A 27,894-nucleotide genomic window follows, 5' to 3' on the forward strand; every position below is an offset into this window, starting at 1 on the left:
ACAAAACAAACTGAGGGTTGCTGGGGTGGGGGGAGGGAGAGGGTGGTGGGGTTATGGACATTGGGGAGGGTATGTGCTATGGTGAGTGCTGTGAAGTGTGTAAACCTGGCGATTCACAGACCTGTACCCCTGGGGATAAAAATATATTATATGTTTATAAAAAATAAAATAAAATAAATTATTTTAAAAAAATATATGTGGGGAGAGTAAATAGACCTAAATGGAAGCAAGTTTCCCATATTTCACTTGATGTGGTAAAATGTCAATACCGGTGGCAGTGATAAGCTGTATGTGTGCATCTTCATACCTACAGCAACACTAATAAAACTATACAAAGAGAAACATTCAAAAACAATATAGACATATAAAATTATTTTTAAATGTTCCAAAAATCCACAGGGAAGGCAAGAAAACAGGAATGAGAAACAGAAGAATCACACCCAAAACAAAAAATAAAATTGTTGTTACAGCCCCTAATCTATCAATAATTACTTTAAGTATAAATGGTTTAAATACTTCATTTAAAGGCTGAAAATGGCAGGATGACATAAAAACAAGACCCAACTATACGGCATCTATAAGAAACTCTTCAAAAATGAAAACATAGGTGGGTTCAAAGTAAAAGATTAGAAAATATATATGCCAGCCAAAAGTTGATTTGAAATACTACAAGGGGCCAATATAAAAGCACCTTTGTTGGGTCCCTCTTTACGTCCAGAACTCTAAATACTAGGTACTTCTATGACCAAATACTTGGACTTTTTTTTTCTGTATTCACTAATCCCCTGGATAAACTCAGCTAGTAAGCTACCTTGAAATATAATCCACATGCTGAAGAAGCCCAAATTTATATCACCTTCTATAATCACACCCCAACTGCCTATTCCATGTCTCAAAGCAGAATATCATAGAGCTGTCAAACGTACTTAATATAGCTTTAATACATTTGTTCCTCAAGAAATAACTGAGTGTCTTAATGTTTGAGACAGGGAATTCTCCGTGATTCCAATTTTTCTTTTAATCTGGCCAAATCTTTCATGAAACAAATATACTACATTACAGTTCAGCCTGCCCCCCCAAAATTGAATTTTAAGTACCATCATTTTATTTGTATTTTTAAAAATATTCCATAGAAGAGAAATGGCAGCTGATGGTGATGGTGGTTTAGACAAGACCGAGGACCAGAAAAGGAATGTGACCTCCCCAAAGTCACAGAGTAATATTTGGTAGAGCAGGACAAGAACCCAAGCCTGTAGCTGAAGAGACCAGAGGTCTTTCTGTTACACTCTTGGGAAGTGGACGATCTTTGCAAATCATCTTGTGGGGAAAATGCCTAAAGTCAGAAGAAGCCAGAAATCTCCTCCAGATGGTTGGGAATTGATGGAGCCAACACTGGATGAATTAGATCAGAGGATAAGAGAAGCTGCCAGAACCTCATGAGGGAAAGAGGAAAGTGCAATCTCTGTGGTCTATCTTCAGGATCTACCACCAGAAAACCTACTATATTTTTGTCCTCTTTTAGAAGGGAAATCCATAAGCAGAGAACAATATGAATATTGTATTAAAGAAGGCTATGTGGATAAAAACCTGATTCCTAATGGAAAAAGCAGAGGTATGAGAATTTATGCTGCCTGTGCTTCGTTCAGACATGGGACACCAATTCTGGGGACAAACTGCAATTACTGGGTCCCCAAAAGCCAGCTGAAATTGGGCCAGATCGACGCAAGTACACAATGTGCTGCCCGGGCCACTCCTGCTCTGTATGAGGGCCTGAAGCTTGAACCCTCTTGACCCTGAACTTTGGACTTGCCAGGTTTCTGCCTCTTGCACCACCCCCTCTCCTGGAAGCCCAGCTCTTCTCCCAGAGTGGTGCTCCCAGCCTGAGTTGGAGCATAGTCTCTACAGGTAAAGGCCTTCGTGCTTATCATCTGTGATTTGTAGAAATAAAACTTTTAACTTTAAAAAAAAAAATCCCAAAGTACCACTTCATGTCATATTTATGGCAACATATTTTATCTTCAATAAGTTCTCTAAAACTTGAGGGGATATGAGATAATCTTCCTTCACACTGAGGTGGTTCTGTCCAGGTTCCATTTAAACATATCACTTTGGGGTCTCCGGTGGCTCAGTTGGTTAAGCATCTGACTGTTGATTTCAGCTACAAAAACAGATGCTTTTTTTTTTTAATAACACCTAACTTATCATAGAAAAAATACTATGAAACACAGCAGACTGCCTATCAATCAGCAAAGTCTAAGTGGGTAGCTTAGATTTTCAACCAGCCCTAACAAACAAGGCAGAGCTTGCCCTTCCCACATCAGCAGAGGCTGACTGCTTATGCTATTCTTATGTCCACAGTTGCAGCAATAAATTATCTCTCCTCTCCCATGTTATCAGCGGAAGCCAAGTGCATAGTTGGAAATGTACCTTGCTTGGTGCTCCCAGCCCAGGGAGATGTCAGCAAAGACAAGTGATAGGACTTTTACTTCTGTCCAGCACTAATAATGCATTGCCTCCTTTACCTGCAAGAGTTTTATCTGTGGAGGACTGATCAACTAGAAGGTTTAAATAAAATCCTAATTCTCATTACTTTGTATCCCAATGGTCCAGGATACAACTGGAAATTACTTATCAGACCAAGATTCAGGAAAATCTCAAAAGAGAAAAGAAAATGAATATATGCTAACTCCAAGATCATTCAGATTGAGGAACTCTTTGCTATCAAATTTAAAGAACCAAATAAGAGTTATACGTTGAAAAATATGTAAGATAACATCTAAAAAATCCTTACTGGAAGGAGCTCAGTAATAAGTTAGAGATAATGGAAGAATGAATCATTGATGTTGAAGATAGAGGAATAGAAATTATCTAATCTAAAAATAGAATGAAAATGTACAAAATTAACAGACTGCAGGGACTTGTAGGAAAATAAGACTGGCATTCTGTAAAAGGGAAAGGATGTAGAGCTTAAAAAAATACTTAAATAAATGTAGTCAAGAATTTCCCCAAATGTATGTAACATATAAATATACTTATTTAGGAAACTGTGCAAGGTCTACTCCATGTTGAGACACATCATTATCAAATTGCTGAAAATTAAAGAAAAAGAAAAAAAATCCTAAATGTAGCTGGAGAAAAATAATGCAGAACCAATAGGCAAACAATGATTCAAATGTATCCAAAACTAACGAAGGACAAGTGACCCAAGATTTTAAAAGTGGTGGAATAAAAGAACTCTCAACTTCAAATTCTATATCCTTTAGGAATATAGGAAAATAAGATAGTCTCAGACAAAGGAAAACTGAGAGAATTTGTTGCCAGCATAATTACCCTAAAGAATGACTGAAGGAGAAATCTCTAAGCAGGAAAGAAAATATAACAAAAGAGAGAACGGGAGGAGGGCAAGATGGCAGAGGAGTAGGGGATCCTATTTCAACTGGTCCCCTGAATTGAGCTGTATATCTACCAGACCACTCTGTACACTCATGACATCAGCCCAAGATGTAAGAAGATTATATCTGATCTCTACAAACAGAATATTTCTAGCAGTTGTTCTCAAGGTATGAAGCAGGAAGCTGGGATTCTGGGGGCAGATTTCGGAAGATAAATGGAAGGGGGAGGGAGCCGCTATAAGTGCTGGCACCAGGAAGGTGAAATAACACAGAAGTGCAAAAGCCTCTCTCACTGGGGACTAGGCACAGAGTCACAGACCAGTAACAGCAGGGAAAGGACTTTAGGGCAGCCCCCCAGACTAAAATCTGGAGCTACAGGGGCACGTGTATGAACTGACAGTTTTAGAAGCACAAAGCCAGAGATGTGCCCAGCACTGGAAGCAAGGGATGGGACTGCTGCTGTGGGACACACAACCCAGGATGCTGTGGTTTTTAGCAGTGCAGACAGAAATGGAGTCAGTATGGCCTGGAGAACTCAGTGAAGACAGAGTGCAATCTCTCTGTTCTGAGACAAAGGTTTGGATATGGTCACTTCTGCTCTGACTCCTGGAAGAGACACAGAAACCCACCAGGGAAAGCTGCCAGAGAACAAAAGACCCCCAAAACTGGCTTTCACTGAGCCCATCCCCCTCCACAGGGAGCAGGGCAACTCTGTCCAAAAAGGGTTGCCTGAGTAGCAGTGCAGGTGGCCCCTCCCCCAGAAGACAGACTGAAGGAACAAGAGGCCAACAACCCTAAGGTCCTTATAAAACAGGTGCATCTTGCTGGGTTGTGGTCAATAATTTGGGTTCTGTACATTCCCTCAACCACCCTTCAACAGAAAGACTAAGAGGAACCCCCAACACAGGAAAAACTCAGACTGTGACCTCTGCTGCAGAACTAATGGATATGGATATAAGCAAGATGTCAGAAATAGACTTCAGGGTAACAGTTATGCAGACAATAACTAGGTTGGAGAAAACCATTAATGACAACATAGATTCTCTAAGGGCTGAAATGAGAGCTGATCTGGCGGAACTTAAAAATGCTATCAATGAGATCCAATCTAATCTAGATATTCTAAAAGCTAGGGTAAACGAGGCAGAAAAATGAATTAGTGATCTAAAAGGCAAAGTGATAGAAAAGAAGGAACAGGAGGAGGTATGGAACAAACAGCTTAGAATCCATGAAAACAGAATTAGAGAAATAAATGATGCTATGAAACATTCCAATGTCAGAAGTATTAGGATCCCTGAGCAGGTGGAGAGAGAGAGGACTAGAAAGTATACTTGAGCAAATTCTACCTGAGAACTTCCCTAATCTGGGGAATGAAACAAGCATTCCTGTCCTAGAGCAGAGTGAACCCCTCCCAAGATCAAGGAGAATCAATCAATACCCAGGCATGTAATAGTAAAACTCATGAATCCTAAAACCAAGGAAAACATCTTAAGGGCAGTTAGAGGGAAGATATTCCTTACATACAGAGGGAGAAACATCAGAATAACATCAGAGCTATCCACAGAGACCTGGCAAACCAGAAAGAGCTGGCAAGACATATTCAGGGTACTAAATAAGAAGAAAATGTAGCCAAGAGTACTTTATCTGGCAAGGCTGTCATTTAGAATAGATAGGGCAATAAAGAGTTTCCAAATCCAGCAAAAAATGAAAGAATATGTGACCTCTAAGCCGGCCCTGCAAGAAATAGTAAGTGCACATGGTACTTTCTCCAGAATAGACCACATACTGGGTCACAAATCAGGGTTCAACCAATACCAAAACACTGAGATTATTCCCTGTATATTTGTAGACCACAATGCTTTGAAACTGGAACTCAATTATAAGAAAAATTTGGAAGAAATTCAAACACTTGGAAGCTAAAGACTGTCCTGCTCAAGAACATTTGGGTCAGCCAGGAAATCAGAGAAGAACAATTCATGGAAACCAATGAGAATGAAACACATTGGTCCAAAACCTATGGGATACAGCAAAGATGGTCCTAAGGAGGAAATACATAGCTATCCAAGCCTCACTCAAAAACACTGAAAAATCCAGAATACACCAGCTTTATTTACATCTTAAAGAACTGGTAAATCAACAAATTAAGCTAACCCTTGCACTAGAAGGGAAATAATTAAGATTAGAACAGAGAGCAATGAAATAGAAACTAGAAATACAGTAGAACACATCAACAAAACTAGAACCTGGTTCAATGAAAGAATTAATAAGATCAGTAAACCACTGGTCAGACTTATCCAAAAGAAAAGAGAAAGGACCCAAATTAATAAAATTAGAGATCATAACTAACACCAAGGAAATAGAAACAATTATTAGGAATTATTGTCAACAACTATATACCAATAAATTAAGCAACCTGGAAGAAATGGATGCCTTCCTAGAAACCTATAAACTACCAAGACTGAATCAGGAAGAAACTGACATCCTGAATAGACCAATAACCAGTAATGAGATTGAAGCAGTGATCAAAAACCTCCCAGTACCTGATGGATTCCCTGGGGAATTCTACCAAACATTCAAAGAAGAAATAATACTTATTCTCCTGAAGCTGTTTAAAAAATAGAAACAGAAGGAAAACTTCTAGACTCTTTCTATGAGGCCAGCATTACCTTGAATCAAAAACCAGGCAAAGACCCATCAGAAAGGAGAATTTCAGGCCAATATCCCTGATGTATATGGATGCCAAGATTCTCAACAAGATCCTAGCCAATAGAATCCAATAGTACATTAAAAGGATTATCCACTGCAACCCGGTGGGATTTATCCCTGGGATGCAAGGGTGGTTCATTGTTTGCAAATCAATAAATGTGATAGAACATATTAATAAAAGAAAAGACAAGAACCACATGGTCCTCTCAATTGATGCAGGAAAACCATTTGACAAAATACATTATCCTTTCCTGATTAAAATTCTTCAAAATATAGGGATAGAGGGAACATTCCTCAATTTCAAAAAATCTATCTATGAAAAACTTACAGTGAATAACATTATCAGTGGAGGAAAGCTGAAAGCCTTTCCCTTAAGATCAAAAAACATGACAAGGATGGCACTCTCACCACTATTGTTCAACGTAGTACTAGAAGTCCTAGCTACAACAATCAAACAACAAAAAGAAATAAAATGTATTCAAATTGGCAAAGAAGTCAATCTCTCTCTCTTCACAGACGACATGATACTTTATGTGGAAAACCCAAATGACTCCACCCTCAAATTACTAGAACTCATACAGCAGTTCAGCAATACAAAATCCATGGACAGAAATCAGTTGCTTTCTTATACACGAACAATGAAACTGTAGAAGGAGAAATTAGAGAATTGATTCCATTTACAATAGCACAAAAAACCATAAGATACCTTGGAATAAACCTAACCAAAGAGGTAAAGATCTATACTTTAGGAACTACAGAACACTTATAAAAGAAATTGAGGAAGACACAAAAAGATGGGAAAAGATTCCATGCTCATGGATCAGAAGAATAAACATTGTTAAAATGTCTATACTGCCTTATAGTTTCAATGCCATCCCGATCAAAATACCACCAGCATTTTTCAAAGCGCTGGAACAAACAATTCTAAAATTTGTATGGAACCAGAAGAGACCCCGAATCACCAAGGAAATGTTGAAAAAGAAAAACAAAGCTGGGGCATCACGTTGCCTGATTTCAAACTATATTACAAATCCGTAATCACCAAGACAGCATAGTACTGGCACAAAAACAGACACATAGATCAATGGAACAAATAGAGAGCCCAGATATGGACATTCAACTCTATGGTCAAATAATCTCTGACAAAGCAGGAAAAAATATCCAGTGGAAAAAAGACAGTCTCTTCAATTAATGGTGCTGGGAAAACTGGACAGCTATGTATAGAAGAATGAAACTCAACCGTTCTCTTACACCATACACAAAGATAAACTCTAAATGGATGAAAGACCATTTCATTCATGAGACAGGAATCCATCAAAATCCTAGAGGAGAAAATAGGCAGTAACCTCTTCAACATAGGCCACAACAACTTCTTTCAAGACTTGTCTCCAAAGGCAAGGGAAACAAAAGCAAAAATGAACTTTTGGAACTTCATCAAGATCAAAAGTTTCTGCACAGCAAAGGAAACAGTCAACAAAACAAAGAGGCAAACTACAGAATGGGAAAAGATATTTGCTACAGATATGACACTACAGATAAAGGACTGATATCCAAGATCTATAAAGAACTTTTCAAACTCAACACCCAAAATATAAATAATCAAGTCAAAAAATGGGCAGAGGACATGAACAGACACTTCTCAAAAGAAGACATACAAATGGCTAGCAGACACATGAAAATATGTTCATCATCACTAGCCATCAAGAAAATTCAAATCAAAATCACATTAAGATATCACCTTACAAATAGCATGGAGGACAAGGGGAGATGGAGAGGAGAAGGTAGTTGAGGGGAAATTGGAAGGGGAGGTGAACCATGAGAGACTATGGACTCTGAAAAACAACCTGTGGGTTTTGAAGGGGCGGGGGGTGGGAGGTTGGGGAATCCAGATGGTGGGTATTGGAGAGGGCACGGATTGCATGGAGCACTGGGTGTGGTGCAAAAATAATGAATACTGTTACGGTGAAAAAATAAAAAATTTAAAAAAAAAAGATATCACCTTACACTAGTTAGAATGGCAAAGATTAACACGGCAAGAAACAACAAATGTTGGAGGCTGTGGAGAAGGGGAACCCTCTTACACTGTCAGTGGAAATGAAAGTTGGTGCAGCCACTTTGAAAAACAGTGTGGAGGTTCCTCAAAAAATTAAAAATGGAGTTACCTTATTACCCAGCAATTGTGCTAATGGTATTTACTCCAAAGATACAGATGTAGTAAAAAGAAGGGCCATATGCTCCCTAGTGTTCAGAGCAGCAATGTCCACAATAGCCAAACTATGGAAAGAGCAGAGATGCCCACCAACAGAAGAATGAATAAAGATGTGGTCCATATATGCAATGGAAGATTACTCAACCATCAGAAAGGATGAATATCCAGCTTTTGCATCAACATGGATGGGACTGGAGGAGAATATGTTGAATGAAATAAGTCAAGCAGAGACATCAATTGTCATATGGTTTCACCTATTTGTCGGACATAAGAAATAGCATGGAGGACATTAGGATAAGGAAGAGAAAAATGAAGGGGGGTACATCGGAGGGGGAGATAAACCATGAGAGACTATGGACTCCAGAAACAAACTGAGGATTTTAGAGGGGAGGGGGTTGGGGGGATGGGTGAGCCTTGTGATGGGTATTAAGGAGGGCACGTATTGCATGGAGCACTGGGTGTTACACACAAACAATGAATCATGGAACACTACATCAAAAACTAATGATGTACTGTGTGGTGACTAACATAACATAATAAAAAAGAGAGAGAATCAATGGACTTGAAGTTAGGTCAAAAGAGAAGCAGTAAGAAAAAAGAATGAAGAATAATAAACTACTGTTCAAATTAATAGGTGAAGCTGTCCCAAATTTGATAAAAGATATTATCTACACATCCAAGAATCTCAACAAAGTCCAAGGAGAAAAACTCAGACTCAGAGGTCTATGCTGAGATACATTAGAATCAAAGTATCAAATCAAATCCAACGATAAGAAATAATCTTGAAAGTAGCAAAGAAGAAGCATCGCATCGCATATAAAAGGTCCTAATTAACAGTGAGTCAATTTCACCTTAGAAACCATGGAAGCCAGGAAGCAGGTATAAGAAATATTTAAAAGGGGAAAAAAAACTATCAAGCAACAATTTTTTTTTTTAAAGATCACAAGTGGGCAGAGAGGCAGAGAGAGAGGGAAGCAGGCTTGCCACTGAGCAGAGAGCCCGATGTGGGGCTCAATCCCAGGGCCCTGAGATCATGACCCGAGCCGAAGGCAGAGGCTCAACCCACTGAGCCACCCAGGTGCCCCTCAAGCAACAATTTTACAGCAAGCAATAATATCCTTCAAGATTGAAGAGAAATGAAGATATCCTCCAATAAATAAAAATTGACGAAATTTGTTACAAGTAGACATGACCTGCAAGAAATGCTGAAGTATAAGAACATCAGACAGTAACTTGAAGCTAAATGAAGGTATAGAGGACAATGGTAAAAGTCACTATAGGTACCATTAGGTAACTATAGGTCATAATGGGAAATATAAAAGCCATTATTATTGTGTTTCTGTTTTTAAATTGTTTTCCTTACATAATTTAAAAGTCAAATGCATGAAATAATTATAAATCTGTATCAGTGGGAACACAATGACAAAGATATACTGAAGATGTACAGGAGCAAATTTTTAGATGCTACTTCAACTTGGCTGGTACTAATTCGAACTAGGTAATTGCAAATTTTTTTAAAGATTTTATTTATTTATCTGACAGACAGAGATCACAAGTAGGCAGAGAGGCAGGCAGAGAGAGAGGGGGAGGCAGGCTCCCTGCTGAGCAGAGCCCGACATGGGGCTTGATCCCAGGAACCTGGGATCATGACCTGAGCCGAAGGCAGAGGCAATAATTGCAAATTTAAGATGTGATTTGTAATCCCTGGAGAAACCACTAAAATAAATCACTAAAAGATAGAAAGGCATTAATGGGGGGGGGGCACCTGGGTGGCTCAGTGGGTTAAAGCCTCTGCCTTCGGCTCAGGTCATGATCCCGGGGTCCTGAGATCGAGCCCCCCATCAGGCTCTCTGCTCTGCGGGGAGCCTGCTTCCTCCTCTCTCTCTCTCTGCCTGTCTGTCTGCCTATTTCTGATTTCTTCAAATTAATAAATAAAATCTAAAAGAGAAAAAAAGGCATTAATGGGAAACTGAGGACAAAAGAAATAAGAAACATACAGAAAATAAATTAAAATCGCAGTGGTAAGAACTTTGTTATCAGTAATTATTTTAAATGAATTAAACTCTCCAATTAAAAAGCAAAGTTTTGGAGAAAGGAAATGGGAATCGTATATTGCTGTCTACAAGAGACTTGCTTCTTTTTTCCCCAACTTTATTGAGATATAATTGACAAATAACATTGCATAAGTTTAAGGCATTAAGATTCTTCTTGACTTTTTTTGTTTTCCATCTATTTAAAAGTATACTTGATATGCTGTAATATTCAGCCTGTACCAGACAATTCAATTCTCTATTTTTCTACATTGCATATAATATAAACTGCAACTCCAGAAAAAAATGCTTCTTTTTTCCATTTTATTTTACCCCAGAACATGCCACATCTAGATGATGGTAACATTCTTCCTACTGGCCTCCCTCCCTTCTTCTCTTCTTGGTCACTCCAGATTCATTTTCAAAATAGCATCCATAATGATCTTGTTTTAAACTCATTTTGTGTCATTTGCCTGATGAAAATCTCCCAGAGGTTTCTAACTGCACATAGACTAAAATCCAAAATATGTGTTATGGCCTATAACTTCTAAATTAATTGATTCAACACTCTGCTTCATCATGAGCCAACCACATAGACCTCCTCATTTTGTTTCAATGGGTCCAAACCTTTTGATGCCTTCAGTCAATGAATCTAACTCCTCTCCAGATGCCATCCTTAAGCTTGGAGAAGATTCAAAAACTATCTCATGTAAAATATGCCCATCCTCCACTCACTTTATTAATATTATCTTTTATGATGTGCATGATTCATTATCTTTAAGTTTCTATTTCCTTTTTTGTAAAATTATTGTTAGTTTTACTGTCAGTTTTCCATTTGACATTATAGTCTGTGAATAAAGAGACACTGACTCTTGTAGAGCACTGATCTCCCATCGTTGTGGTCCTGCTTGGCATATACAAGTTCACAATAAAGATTGATTAGATGAATTAATAATTAGGGGGAAAATATGAAAGGCTAAAATTGACACTGTTCCCTTGGAGGCTTTGACTATGCTTTAGGAATCTTATTATTCCTTACTCACATCCAGTAACTTCTTTGTTTCCATTAAAAGTATGAGAAACTCCAGCTCAACTTCAGTTCCAATAGATTCCTGTTTTTGATGTAATTTTTTTATGAAGGAATTTTCCATGTTCTAAATTATATCCTGGAAACCTGGATTTCAGAAGTATAAAGTTCTAACAATGTGGAATTTATCAATATGTTTGTGCTAGTCTTTAAGTGAGATCAATTTAGCACTTGCCAAAAAAGATAAGTGCCAAGTAGCTATGTTCCCTGGCAACAAGATCATGCACATGTGGTATTTTAACTATTACACTATGTAAAATTTAATTTATCCTCATGCTGTGTCAACTGATTTTGCATAATTTCATCATAAGCATCAAGTTTATGTTACTAAAACATGCAAGGATCTTTCAAAGATTTTCATTGTGTTCTTGACTACTGTTTTCTAATATTACCAATATTTAACTCATGTAAGTAGACAAAATGTTTTCCTAGTGATTATCCAGAGACTTTCGTATCTAGTCAGATATAATTGGAAGCCTAAATCTAAAAGGGGAGACAATCACAACTGCAATGTTGCATATCTTTCATGCTGCTACATCTTTATAAAATAAAAAAGATTTTTTTATTTTTATATTTTATTTTTTATTTTATTTTTTAATTTTTATTATATTTTATTTTATTTTTTTATTTTAATTTTTTTATTTTTATAAAAATACAGGATCCCAAAGGACTGTATTTTACTTACCTAGCTGATTGCATTTAGGAGGAAAAGACCAGCCACGTTCTGTACATTGGATACTCTTCTGATTATATGGAAGCCTGTAACCCTTATTACAGACAATTTGTACAGTGTCACCTTCCTGGTGTATCCGTCCTGAAGATGCCGAACGACCATTTTCCACCCAAGGAAAAAAGCACTGCCCTAAAAATCCAAAAGATGGTGAATATAAATCTTGTAATGAAAGAATATTACATTTTGCAAGCTTCAAAAGAGAAATCAAGAACAAAAAATTCAATTCTTAAAAATTAGTTCTCACAAGTTTAAAAGAAAAAAATATGTAACATCATCAATTGCCATGTGCATATATAAAACTTCTTACATTTGCAAAATTCCTCTAGATATTAGAAAAGTTCATTTTTATTTTTCATTTGATCATCTAAATTGATTTCTGGAGAAAGAGATGATTTTTCTCTCCTTTGCCTTTGTTACTTTTCTCTTTCATGACACTGCCTTCTTCATGTCTGCTTTTTCTCTGTATTCATTGAGAGGGTGAGACAGATATAATTTTAAAAAACAAAGATGTAATCAGTAAAAACCACAAAATTAAGGAAAGTAGCTTAAAAATGCTTCTTGAATATTCGAAGGAACAGAGCATTTTGAATCTGTTATTACACATACAGATAAACTCTTTTTTATTTTTTATTTTTTTATCTGAGAGAGGGTGTGTGAGCACACAAGTGGGGGAGCAGCAGGCAAAGGGAGCAAAAGAAGCAGGCTTCCTGTTGAGTAAGGAGCCCCATGCAGGGCTCAATCCCAGGACCCTGGGACCATGACCAGAGGTGAAGGCAGATGCTGAACCAAATGAGCCACCCAGGTGCCCCACAAATAAACTCTCTTGAGAAAATCTACATTCATACAATTACCAAATGAGTGTGTTTAAATTAAATTGTAGCAGTTAATGTATTAACTATTAATATTTAAAATGAAAGATCAGATATTCCACAAAAGTTTGTACTTGTTTTTTTTTTTTCTGATTTGATTTCCACAACCAGCTTCTTATAAATGAGGAATGACTATTTTGCCTTTGCTGGCTCCTCGAGCCCCTAACTCTACGACAGTCTAAACTCTGTGAGCCCCCCACCCCAGCATTGCCCTCATCCCCATCTCCCCCACTAAATGCACTGAATAATTCATAGAGATAGTGACAGGTATTTACTCACTGATACACTTTGGTGTTGGTGACCATCCCTCCTCTGTGCAGATTATTTGAGTCCAGAGTGATTGTGAAGGAGACGCAAAACTGCGATCACAGGAATAGTAGAAATATTTTCCTACCGCAACTGGGAAGCTGTATTTATATCTGTCTTCATCATACATGTTTCCATGTTTTATTTCTGGAAAATCACAACTTCCTCCTTAAAAAAAATAGTATCATACATTAATAATTATATATTATTTTAATAATATTGATGAATTTATTATTCTATTTAAATTAATTGTTCCATTTACATTTGTGATTCAAGAACTGGGACAATCTATAACTAAGAGTACAAAGCTATTTGAAGCATTTGTGATGTTTAAGTTCTTCAGAAGTGTATCCAAGATTAAAATGTAAACACTGAAGAAATAAAAATGATTCTATCCAGTAGACTGCTCGGATTTAAGAATTTTACTTGGGGGATGGTCAGGCTATTGATAGTTCTCTGTTCACTTCCTGTGTCTCTTCTTCTTGTGTCTTCTGCAGATCTCCCCTCAAAAACCTTGGCTCTTTCTGTCCCTCTTCTCCTACTCTAGGCAACACATTACATAGGATATATGAACATATACACATATGGAACTATAAACTGTAAAACGGGTGGCTTAAATATCAGGAATTAATTTTCTTGTAATTCTAGAGGCTAGAAATCAGAGATCAGGTGTCAGCAGGAATGGTTTCTTCTGTGGCATCTTTCCTTGGCTTGTAGATGACCTCTTCTCCCTCGGTCTTCCCATCATCTTCCCTTTATGCATCTGTGTCCTAAATTCCTCCTCTTATAGGGACACCAGTTTTATTGGGCTAGGATCCACTCTAATGACCTTGTTGCAATTTAATTTCCTCTCTAAAGACCCTATTTCTGTATACAGTCGCACTCTTGGGTCCTGGGAGTTAGGATTTCAGCATTTGAATTTTGCAGGAACACAATTCAAACCATGCCAATAAACATGCAAAGATGTTTTCTGTATACAAAACAGTGTGCTTCCACTGAGCTAGTTCATTTCTCCTTTGAGAAACATTGGTGCAAACCAGACTTATAGGGCATTCATCTCAAAGGCTACTTTCAGAAAGAATTGACTGAGAAAGGTAGTTTTAAACTAGATGAGATGTTTTGTTGTCTTTTTTTTATTGTTGCTAGTAAAGGGAATTGTCTGGATATGGTCCTCAAGAGCATATAAAACTCTCTGTACAGCAAATTACCAAAATGAATTTTAGTAAATTCAGGAGTAAAGCATTGTGATTTATATTCTATTCAAAAATGGTGCAATGGAGTATCCTAAAGCACTTAAGAATTTCATTTATAATAATTTGGAAATGAGTGTTTTTTATTTTAAAAGAAAGAGCCTTAAAAAGATATTATAATGAAGAATTTATAAAGACATTAAGGAAGAAAAAATGCAATTTTTATAAATAAAAATCTTAAAGATTTTACATATGCAGTGAAAGGCTATTAGAACTAGTACAAAACATTGCTCTCTAAAGTTTAAAAATCTACCAATTATATTTATTATGTCTTGAGATATAACTTTTAATATACAAGGACTGAATTCAGAAATATAATCTAGAAAATATATTACTCAAAAGGTGAAAACAAATTAGTAAATAATGTGCTACATTTAATTCTCTGAAAATTAGTTATGTACTCAATATTTACCAGTGGACTCAGCAATGTAAATTAAAATTTATTGTTTTGATGCTAATTTTATTGAAAATTAAATTGATCATAATTGTTTTTAAACAGCTTTAGTTTTTTAAAGATTTGCTTATTTATTTAGAGTGCAAGCAGAGGGAGGGGGTGGGGGAGAGGGAGAGAAGCAGACTCCGCACTGATCCCAGAGCCAGACATGGGGCTTAATCCCATGACCCTGAGACCATGACCTGAGCTGAAACCAAGAGTCAGAATGGAGAAAGCAGTTTCACCAAATAAAACATAAATTTCTTTATTTAACTAAACTACTAGCTTAGGACAAATACATATTCTGTCCCATAAAGATAGATGTTTTTATATTTTATATTTTAAGTAGTTTTTGTTAAGTGATAAGTATATAAAGGTATACTTAAAAATTATATATCTACATATTATGAATAATAACACAGACTTTAAACTTATTCAAATCCACAATATTTTTTAAAGATTTTTTATATTTATTTGAAAGAGAGAGAGGGAGTGAGAGAGAACATGAGCAGGGGGAGGGGGAGAGGCAGATTCCCTCACTGAGCAGGGAGTCCAATGTGGGACTCAATCCCAGGACCCTGGGATCATGACCTGAGTTAAAGGCAGTTGCTTAACCAATTGAGCCATCTAGGTGCCCCCACAAATCCAAAATATTTTAGAATAACTTTATCTCAACCAAAAAGCATCCTCTTGCATTAACAGAAATTACTATTAACTGCTGATCATTACTAATTAATTCAGATTTTTAAGTGACTTTCAATAGTTAAAAATATGACAAATATTACACTTCTCCTAAATGTAAGAAGTTTTGACACATGAATTCATAAAACTATCACCATAACAAGATTATGTAGATATCCATTTCTTGCGTTAAAAATAAGAAACCTCCATATATGTTGAGGTCAGAATATCACTTTTCTTCTGACATATTTCCAAAAGTTGTGGGAGCATACTCACACATCTCCATAATCAACATTGAGTGTCCTTTTCCTGTCACATTTAGGAAATAGAAAACAGAATTTATTTTATTTTCCTGTTAGATAAACACGAGATAATTTTCCTATAAAGTTGTGCTCTATTATGATGCCACAATACAGACTATTTTTACTAGTAAATTCATTAAAAAATATAGACACATGAAAGTAGATATGATATGAAGTTACGTTTAAGAAAGAAGGTTAAATGTTCAGATCTGTTTTCAACTTACCTTGTCCATGAGCACAGGAAACCCACAAGATGAGAATAACACTGACTAGTAATAGCATGTTCGTTATTCCAATGCTATATTAATATAAATATTCCAGTTGTGCTGTTTGGAGTTGCAAATCTGGTTCACTAGCAGTTATCAAGTGTGATCCTGACTTTAAATACACTATCATGAAGTTTGTTAATTGTGATTGCTCAGTAAATATCAAAGTTCAAAGAAGTTTGCAAAGTCCCTCAGTTTCTATTGGTTAATTGTTTCACAATGATTTCTTGAATTCATTTCCAGATACACACTGTACAACATTCTTTACCGACAATAATAGACTGGCTCCAAAAGTGATGTAAAACACGAAACTTTGAGTTAAACATAGATTGAAAATCAATACGGCTCTGTTCTCAACCGGGTGAATTATATGCAAATAACTGAGTCCCTGTCATTGTATTTTTCTCTTATCCTTTACTTACCTTCATTACTTCATTACTTAGGGGTCTATGAAAACCAATGTGTATATTTGGACCCCATTCCATTATCTGTATTTTCTTATGCTTAGGGAAACACTGTTTTACTCTTAAACTCACATTAGGTTATGCTACTAAGTATAAGAGCTTCAGCATATTCTTGGCACTTAAACATTTTTTAACTAATGTGCTTTAAGTCACCTTTTATTTAGGGTACAATATGTTCAGATGCATGTAATGATTTCCCTTTTCATGTAGCAATATAGCTCAAATGTCCTCACAGCTGTCCTTTCACTGATTTATTAATTGCATTAATTCTTTATTTTTTAGATATATATTTACATGTATATAGCCAATTATATTTGTCATCTTCTAAAATACAATTATTTAATATAAGAGAATTGTTTTCAAGCAGATAATGAATATGGAAAATACAATATTATTATAAGGGAGAAGATAATAAATCAGTCATCAATGTCATAGAGTTAATGCATTGAAATTTATTTACTTCCTTACTATAACTACGTAGCTTTAAAATATTAAATAACTTAGTAATATAATAATTAATACTTCTAGAATAGCAAAAGAGCTTAAAGTAACAGATATAAACTTACCATAAATTTCAAAAATGAACTGATTGAGTAAATGCAAGCAGAAAATGGATAGTTTCCAATCTTTGAAAGAATGGAATTAAATTGTAAACCATATTTATCCATTTCATGAATTTAGAACACACCCACATCTGTTTGATACATGGATGACACAGTTAAGGCAGAAAGCAGGAGTCTCTCTTGAGTATGGGGCTGGGAGAACCTCTGCCAAGTGAGAAGAGAACTGTATGGAGCCCCATCAAGGAAATCCCCATTAATCTCCATAAGTCCCCTTAAATTATTTCCTAATCTACATGAGTTTGAATGGGGCAAAACTCCAAGCAGCCCAGTGGGAAGAAATTGCTGCAAGGATGAAAACTTTGAAAAATTCAAGTAGTACCTAGTGTAGAAGAGAATGAGTTTGGAGGGGAAGGTTTAGGGGCTCTGGTTGGTTAGTTTGCAGATCAAAGACAGGCTTCTGGCTGGGCTCCTTGCTATCTCTAAGATTTAGTAGAGAAGGTTTTGTAAGATTTCAAACCATCATAATACACAGAAAACATTTGGTTTTCTTTTTTTTTTTTTTTTTTTGCTTTTTTATTTAATTAACATATAATGTATTATCTGCTTCAGGGGTATAGGTCTGTTAAATTCATTTCTTCCAATAGTTACTCTGAATGTAAATGGATTAAATGCCCCAATCAAAAGACACAGGGTATCAGAGTAGATAAAAAAGTGAGGCCCATTCATATGCTATGTGCAAGAGACTCATTTAAACCCAAAGACAACTCCAGATTGAAAGTAAGGGGGTGGAAAACCATTTATCATGCTAATGGATTAAAAAAAAAAAAAGCTGGGGTGGCAACCCTTATATCAGACAAATTAGATTTAAAACCAAAGACTGTAATAAGAGATGAGGAAGGACACTATATTATAATCAAAGGGTCTATCCAATAAAAAGATCTAATAGTTATAAATATTTATGCCCCAACATGGGAGCAGCCAGTTATATAAGCCAATTAATAACAAAATTAAAGAAACATATCGATAATAAAACAATAATAGTAGGGGACATTAACACCCCCACCCAAAATAATGTACACATTATCTAAGCAGAAGATCAGCAAGGAAACAAGGGCTTTGAGTAATGCACTGGACCAGATGGACCTTACAGGTATATTCAGAGAATTCACACTAAAGCAACAGAACACACATTTCAAGAAGAATTAATACCTATTCTTCTGAAGCTGTTTCAGAAAATCCAAACTGAAGGAAAACTTCCAAACTCTTTCTGTGAGGCCAACATAATCTTGATCCCAAATCCAAAGACCCCACCAAAAAGGAAAATTAAAGCCAATAAAAAATTGTCATCAAGGTACTAGTCAATAAGATCCGATAGTATTTTAAAAGGATTATTCACCATGATCATTCCTGGGCTATAAGGGGTGGTTCTACAACAGCAAGTCAATCAGTGTGATATGCTACATTAATAAAAGAAAGGACAAGAACCATATGTTCCTCTCAATAGATGTAGAAAAAGCATATGACAAAATACAGCATCCTTTCTTGATTTAAAGTCTTCACAGTGTAGGGATAGAGGGAATACACCTCAATATCATAAAAGCCATATACGAAAATCCCACAGTGAATATGATTCTCAATGGGGAAAAAATAAGAGCTTTTCCCCTAAGGTCAGGAACATGTTAGGGATGTCCAGTCTCACCACTATGGTTCAACATAGGACTAGCCTCGGCAATCAGATAACAAAAAGAAATAAAAGACATCTGAATTAGCAAAGAAGTCAAACTCTCCCCCCTTTGTAGATGACCTGATACTCTATGTGGAAAAGCCAAAAGATTCCACCCCCAAAATTGCTAGAACTCATGCAGGAATTCAGTAAAGTATCAGGATATAAAATCAATGCTCAGAAGTCAGTTGCATTTCTATACACCAACAACAAAACAGAAGAAAGAGAAATTAAGGAGTCAATCCCATTTATAATTGCACCCAGAACTATAAGTTACCTAGGAATAAACCTAACCAAGGAGGTGAAGAATAGGTACTCATAAAACTATAGAATACTCATGAAAGAAATTGAAGAAGACACAAAGATATGGAAAAACATTCCATGCTCATGGTTTGGATGAACAAATATTGTGAAAATGTCTATGCTACTTAGAGTAATCTACACATTTAATACAATCCCTATCAAAATATCATCAGCTTTTTTTGAAGAAATGGAATAAATAATCCTAAAATTTATACAGAACAGAACAGACCCCAATAGCCAGAGGAATGCTGAAAAAGAAAACCAAAGCTGGTGGCACCATAATTCCAGACTTGAAGCTCTATTACAAAGCTGTAATCATCAAGATAGTATGGTACTAGCACAAAACAGACACATAGATCAACGGAACAGAATAGAGAGCCCAGAAATGGACCCTCAACTCTATGGTCAACTAATCTTTGACAAAGCCAGAAAGAATGTCCAATGGAAAAAAGACAGTTTCTTCAACAAATGCTGATGGAAAAATTGGACAGCCACATGCAGAAGAATGAAACTGGGCCATTTCCTTATACCACACACAAATATAGACTCAAAATGAAGGAAAGACCTCAAAATGAGACAGGAATCCATTAAAATCCTTGAGGAGAACACAGGAAGCAACTTCTTTGACCTCAGCCACAGCAACTTCTTTCTAGAAACATTGCCAAAGGCAAGGGAAGCAAAGGCAAAAATGAACTATTGGGACTTCATCAAGATCAAAAGCTTTTGCACAGCAAAGGAAACAGTCAACAAAACCAAAAGACAACTGACAGAATGGGAGAAGATATTCACAAATGACATATCAGATAAAGGGCTAGTATCCAAAATCTATAAAGAACTTAACAAACTCAACACCCAAAGAACAAATTATCCAATCAAGAAGTGGGCAGAGGACATGAACAGACATTTCTGCAAAGAAGACATCCAAATGACCAACATACACATGAAAAAGTGCTCCACATCACTCAACATATGGGAAATACTAATCAAAACCACAGTGAGATACCACCACTCACCAGTTAGAATGGCTAAAATGAACAAGTCAGGAAACGACAGGTATTGGCAAGGATGTGGAGAAAGGAAAACCCTTCTACACTATTGGTGGGAATGCAAGCTGGTGCAGCCACTCTGGAAAACCGTATGAAGGTTCCTCAAAAACTTGAAAATAGGGCTACCCTACAACCCAACAATCACACTACTAGGTATTTACCCTGAAGATACAAATGTAGGAATCCAAAGGGGCACATGCACCTGAACGTTTATAGCAACAATGTCCACAATAGCCAAACTATAGAAAGCCTAGATGTCCATCATCAGATGAATGGATAAAGAAGATGTGGTGTATATATATATATATATATATATATATATACAATGGAATATTATGCAGCCATCAAAAAAACCAAAATCTTGCCATTTGCAAAGACATGGATGGAGCTAGAGAGTATTATATTAAGCAAAGTAAGTCAACCAGAGGAAGACAATTATCATATGATCTCACTGATCTGAGGAATTTATAAACAAGACTGAGGATCATAGGGGAAGGGAGGGAAACATGAAACAAGATAAAACCAGAGAGAGAGACAAACCGTAAGAGACTCTTAATCTCAGGAAACAAACTGAGGGCTGCTGGGGGGAGGGGGGTTAAAGGGAAGGGGTAACTGGCTAATGGACATTGGAGAGAGTATGTGCTATGGTGAGTGCTATGAATTGTGTAAGACTGATGAATCACAGACCTGTACCCCTGAAACAAATAATACATTATATGTTAATTTAAAAAAAGAAAAATTTATAACCTATTCATCAATTGCTAACATAGGATGAATAACAGCTATTATCATTTGTAACCCAACTATAACAATCCTAAATTTATTAGGCTACATTATAATAACACATACTATATTTATATTACTTAAATATAACTTACCTACCACAATACTATTGCTCTCATAATATGAAATAAAATGCCTTATCATATTTATTCTTCTTATTATATTAGCATTAGGAGGCCTCCCACCACTTTCAGCATTCTTACCTAAATGAATAATTATATAAGAAATAAAAAAATTTTAAAAATAACATTATTTTGTTAACATTAATAACTATCATCACAGTACTTACTTAGAATCCATATTCCTATATACAATTAATTTACTCCACATCACTAACTGTATTTCTAGCAATAAACAACATAGAACTAAAATGACAATTAGAAAACATGAAACAATCTTTTTATCACCACTAATAATAGTTTCAACATTATTTCTCCCTCTAACACCAATATTATCAGTGCTGGACTAGGAATTGAGTTCGTATAGACTGAGAGCCTTCAAAATCCTAAGCAAATATAATTTAATTCCTGAAAAATAAGGATTGCAATCAATTCTGCATCAATTAAATGCTAATCAGACACTTATTAAGCTAAGTACTTGCTAGATTAGCAGGCTTTCACCCCAAAAACTTTTAGTCAACAGCTAAATGCCCTAGTCACCTGGCTTCAATCTACTCTCCCTCTGTTAGGGGAGAAAGCCAGAAGGAGTCCAGCAGAACTGAAGCTACAATCCTCCATGGAGATAATATCACATGACCACCTGCTATACAATGAGCCTTAGGTTTTATTTTCTTACTTAGAATAGGAGATCTAACAGGGATTGTCCAGCTAGTTCATCCTTGGATGTTGTTCTCCACAACACATTTTATGTAGTAGCACATTTTTGTTATGTCTTATTGATAGGAGTATAGGAAGATTTGTTCACTGATTCCCATTATTCTCAAAATATACACTCAGGAGTACCAAGATGTTACTCTGATTACCCAGATGTATATATACAACAAAAAAACCCATATCATCTGTAGGTTCATTTATCTCATTAACAGCAATAAATGAATAATTTTCATAATTTGAGAAGCATTTGTATCTAAATGAGAAGGAGCAATAGAATTAACTACTTAATCTTGCAAGACTTCATGGAATCCCCGCCGCCCCCATATCATACATTTAAAGAAACTAACAACCTACTTACATAAATTTTAAATATGAAGAGAATCCTCCAACTGGATGCAAGCCAATATTATAACCACTATTTTTTTCCTAAATGAGAAATTAGTAAAAACAGCATAACTTTGTCAAAGTCAAATTATAGGTTCAAACCCTATGACATTCCAGCTGAGTTTTCAAGATGCAACATGACCTCTCATAGAAGAACTTTTAAACTCTTGTGATCATACACTAATCATATTTTCCTAATTAGCTCTTTATTCCCTTACATCATTTCCCTAATATTAACAACTAAATTAACTCACATAAGCACAATAGTTACACAAGAAGTAAAAATAGTCTGAATTATCCTATCAGACATTATCTTAATTCTAATTGCCCTACCATCACTACAAATTCCTTACATAATGATCAATAACCCTTCCCTGATTATATATTGAAGCTATAAATATACAAATTATGAAGACTTATATTTCAATTGCTATATAATTCTTATATCAGGCCTAAATGAGGAGAATTATAACTATTAGAAGTTGACAATTGAGTAGTTTTACCTACAGAAATAACTTAAGTATTCATTTCATCCAAAGACTTCTTACATTCATGGACTGTCCCCTCTTTAGGCCTAAAAACAGATGATATCCCCAGATATATAAATTGAACAGCCAGCATATCTACAGAACTATGTTTATACTATAGACAATGTTCAGTGACATAGACATATGTCTATGTCTAGACATATGTTTGACATATGTCTAGGCACTGGTTTGACTGTAGGTCAAACCAGTTTTATTCCTATCCTTGAATTAGTTCCAATAAAATATTTCCAAAAATGGCATGCATCTATACTGTAAAGTCATTAAGAAGGTAAATAGCCTTAACCTTTTAAGTTAAAGACTTAAAGTTTAAACCTCTCCTTTAATGATATGCCACAACTAGATACATCAACATAATTTATTACCATTATATCAATAATTATAGTATTATTATATTTCAACAAAAAAAATCAAAATATCTCCATCCTTCAAACCCAGAAGTAAAAGCAATTAAAACATCAGAACATCTCACCTCTTGAAAAACAAAATAAATGCAAATGTGTTCCCCTCTTTCACTACTCCAACAGACTACATTATTCTATTAGATTCCTAAGCATTTTGTTTCCCATACCTTATCAACTAATTTATAACTAATTTCTATGCAACCATGATTAATTCAACTTATATTTAAACAAATCATAATTATACACAATCATAAAGGACAAATTTGGACCCTAATACTTACATCATTTATTTATCAGCTCAACAAATCTCTTAGGCCTTCTACCACACTCATTTACATTTAGGAATGGCTATCCCTTTATGGGCAGGAACAATAAATACTGACCTCCACTATAAAACAAAAGCATCTTCAGTTTATTTCCTACCCCCATGGAACACCTATTCTACTTATTCCTATACTAGTTGTCAAAATCATTAGCCTGTTTAGTCAACCAGTAGTCTGGCCAAACGATTAGCAGCTAACATTACTGCCAGATATCTAATTCACCTAACTGGGGAAACAACTTTAGTCATTTTATCATATTTATTATTCTTATCCTACTTACCATCTTTGAATTCACAGTAGACTTAATTCAAGCTTATGTATTTATTCTATTAAGCCTTCACTTACATGATAATACTTAAAGATCCACAAATGTATGCATATCACATGGTAAATTCCAGTCCTCTCTGGGACCCCTCTCTGTTCTTCCCATAACTTCTGGTCTGGTAATATGATTCCAGTTTAACTCATTCCTATTATTCTTAGCCAACATACTAACCATATACCAATACTGACAGGACATCATTCAAGAAAGTGCATTTCAAGGCCATCACACACCAACTGTCCGAAAAGGACTATGATATGGAATGATCCTGTCTATTATTTCAGAAGTCTTCTTTTTTACTGGTTTCTTCTGAGCTTTTTATCTTTCAAGGCCAGCTGTAAAACCTGAATAAGGTGGTTGCTGACCACTCCTAAATCTCCTGGAAGTATGACTTCTTAATACTTCAGTTCTATTAGCTTCTAGAGTCTCCATTACTTTAGCTCAACACACGCTAAAAGAAGGAAATTGAAAATGTATATCCCAAGCCCTCTTTGTTGCAGTTTTCCTAGGAATTTATTTGACATTACTGCAAACCTCAGAATATTACAAAACACCATTTATTATTTGAGATGGAGGTTATGGCTCACTATTCTTTATAGCCAGGCTCAGACAGATTGTTCATAACTTATCAGTTCTATTTACGTCATTGTCTGCTTTATATGTCAACTAAAATTCCATTTTACACTTAATTACCATTTTGGATTTGAAACAGCTTCCTGGTACTACATTTCACAGACCTATATGTTTCTACCTATTGACGAGGTTCTTATTCTCTCAGTGTTAAATAGTAAAATTGACTTCCAATCAATCAGTTTTTGTATAACCTGAATACAGATTAAGGATTCTTACAGAATAAGGAATAAGGATTAACAAACCTTATACTGACACTATTTACCAATACACTATTAACTTCATTACTTATATTTATTGCATTCTGATTTCCTCAACTAAATGACTATTGACTATGTAGAAAAATCAAGCCCATAAAAATGTGGTTTTGACCCCATAGGTCAACACAACCACACTTCTCCACACAATTTTTCTTAGTAGCCACTCCATTTCTATTATTTGATCTAGAAATTGCCTTCTTCCTACCCCTACACTGAGCATCCCAAACAAACAACCTAAAAATTTTACTTATTATGATGTTAGTTCTGATTTTATTACTAGCCATAAACTTAGCTTATGACTTCAAAAAGGTTAGGATGAACTGAATATGATAATTGAATTAAAGCAAGTAATTTTGACTCATTAAATTATGATTAATTTCATAAGTTTCAAATGTTCTTAGCTTTTAATATTATTTTAGCATTTGCAGTATCTTTTAAAGGACTACTAATATGTTGATCCCACTGAATAGCCTTATTATTATGCATAGAAGGTATAATATCATTATTCATTATAGCAACTGTAATAATGTTAAACATTCACTTTACATCAGCTAGCATAATGCCTATTATCTTATTAGCATTCACAGCCTCTGAGTCTACACTAGGACTGTCATTATTGGTTACAGTATCTAATATCTATGGTATTGACTTGGTACAAAATCTTAACTTTCTTTCATGCTAAAAATTATTATTCAAACCATAACACTAATGTCATTAACATGATTATAAAAAAAATAACATAATCTGAATTAATACTGCAACTTAAGCCTGTTAATCAGCTTTATCAACTTATTCTCCTGGATAAACTTAATTATAATAGCCTTAACTTTTCACTAATCTTCTATTCTGACTCCCCATCAGGAGCTCTGCTAACATTAATAACATGACTTCTCCCATTACTACTTACAGCCAGCTAATGTCATCTGTCCAAAGAATCACTAACCTGAAAAAATATGTATATCAAATACTAATTATACTACCTTTCTTCTTTTATTATGTTCAGTTAGCCATTGTATAGTACATCATTAGTTTTTGATGTAGTATTCAATGATTCATTAGCTATGTATATTACAAAAATTCTTAATTATAACTTTCACTGCTAAAGAATTGGCCCATTTTACCTTTTATTCAAAGCAACATTAGTCCCAAACCTAATATTATTACCGACTGAAGAAATCAGACAGAACGATTAAATGAAGAACTTTACCTCTTACTTTATACACTAGTAGGATCACCTCCACTTCCCATCATGCTAATTTTAATCCAAAATCATATAGGTTCATTACATTTTCCAATACTTCAATACTGAAACCAAACAATGCTCAGTTCTTAATTCAGCATTTTCCTATGACTGACATGCATATTTGTAAAAATATCTCTTTATGGCCTGCGCCCCTGATTACTAAGACCACATGTAGAAGCCCCAGTTGCTGGATCCACAGTATTTGCAGCCATACCACTCAAACTTAGGTAGTCAAATTACACTACAAATTACAATACTAAACCCCTTAACCAATTACATGTCTTACCCTTTCCTTATAAAAGGGTGATGAATAATACAACCAGCTTCATCTATTTACACCAAACAGGTTTAAAAATCACTCATTGCATATTCCTCTGTCAGCCATGTAGCACTAGGGATTGTAGCCATTCTCACCCATGAGTTCACAGAGGAACTACAGTCCTAATAACTGTCCATGGCCTTACCACAACAGTACTACTTTGTCTAGAAAATTCAAACTGTGAATTATTTCACAATTGAACTATAATTCTAGCTCATGGACTGCAGATACTCCTTCCACTAACAGCAGAACGATGACCACTAGCAAGCCTTACCAACGTAGCTTTACCTCCAACAATAAATTTAATTAGAAAACTATTCGTAGTAATACCATCATTCTTGAACATTACTATAATACTAATAGGAATCGATCTTGTGATTACTGCCTATATTCCCTTTATATATTAATCACAAGGCAAATAAACATATCATATCAATAATATTAAACCATCATTTAGGGGCACCTGGGTGGCTCAGTGGGTTAAAGCCTCTGCCTTCAGCTCAGGTCTTGATCCCAGGGTCCTGGGATCGAGCCCCAGGTTGGACTCTCTGCTCAGCGGGGAGCCTGCTTCTCCCTCTCTCTCTCTGCTTCCCTCTCTGCCTACTTGTGATCTGTCTGTCAAATAAATAAATAAAATCTTTTAAAAAAAAAACATCATTTACACAAGAATATGCCCTCATATCCTTATTTATTGCCCCTTCCACTTTTATTGCTTAATCCCCAAATTATTTTAGGACCTATGTTTAATAAAAACATTAGATTGTGAATCTAACAATTAAAACTTATGTTATTTTATCAAGAAAGTATGTAAGAAGTGCTAATTCATACCTCCATATATGATAATATGGCTTTTTCAAGCTTTTAACCAACATAGGTATTCAACTGGTCTTAGGAACCAAAAGGGGGTGCAAACTCCAAATTAAACTAATAAACCTATTCACCCCTTCTATATTAACTTTACTATTTATGTTAATTTTACCAATCATAGTAACCACTTCTAACATCTGCAACAATCTATATCCATACTATGTAAAACCTATCATTTCATATGCCTTCATTGCCAGCTTAACTCCCACAACATTCATTTACTCATGCCAAGAAATAATTATTCCAAACTGTTACTGAATAAATTCAAACCCCAAAACTATCATTTAGCTTTAAATTAGAGTATTTCTCTGTAATATGTGTATCAGTAGCCCCTTTTGTTACATGGTCAATCATGTTAATCTTCTAAGAATTTGGACTTTTTTTAGCCACAATTGGCAAATCTGCCCAATTTGGCCCTCACCCATGACTTCCCTCAGCCACAGAAGGCCTGACATCCATCTCAACCCTACTTCATTCAAGTATAATAGTTGTAGCAGGTATCTTCTTACTAATCCATTTCCAGACAGATAGAAAGTAACAAAGCCATTCAAACCCCAACACTGCCTAGAAGCTATCACCATGCTATGTATAGCAATCTGTGCTCTTATGCAAAATAAGGTT

The 27,894-nt window shown here is 35.5% G+C and overlaps 2 protein-coding genes across 2 annotated transcripts in view; both read right to left on the bottom strand.

The window, feature by feature from the left end:
• The window catches only part of LOC111150830 (complement factor H related 2), a 25,576-nt gene extending 9,229 nt beyond the window's left edge, over positions 1-16,347 (bottom strand). Inside the window, exons 1-3 of the mRNA XM_022508452.1 lie at positions 16,220-16,347; positions 13,303-13,497; positions 12,107-12,283 (exon numbers count right to left, since the gene is read on the bottom strand). Of these exons, the coding sequence (XP_022364160.1) occupies positions 12,107-12,283; positions 13,303-13,497; positions 16,220-16,277 (430 nt within the window). The 5' untranslated portion in view covers positions 16,278-16,347. The remainder of the gene's footprint in view (positions 1-12,106; positions 12,284-13,302; positions 13,498-16,219) is intronic.
• Positions 16,348-24,758: 8,411 nt separating this feature from the next.
• Positions 24,759-27,894, bottom strand: part of LOC111150694 (complement factor H-like) — a 66,141-nt gene continuing 63,005 nt past the window's right edge. The window contains 1 exon segment of the mRNA XM_022508240.1: positions 24,759-24,778. Coding sequence (XP_022363948.1) covers positions 24,759-24,778 — 20 coding nt within the window.

The sequence above is a fragment of the Enhydra lutris genome, unplaced genomic scaffold (assembly GCF_002288905.1).
Source record: "Enhydra lutris kenyoni isolate GAN:26980312 unplaced genomic scaffold, ASM228890v2 scaffoldscaffold24, whole genome shotgun sequence".
Classification (NCBI taxonomy): domain Eukaryota; kingdom Metazoa; phylum Chordata; class Mammalia; order Carnivora; family Mustelidae; genus Enhydra; species Enhydra lutris.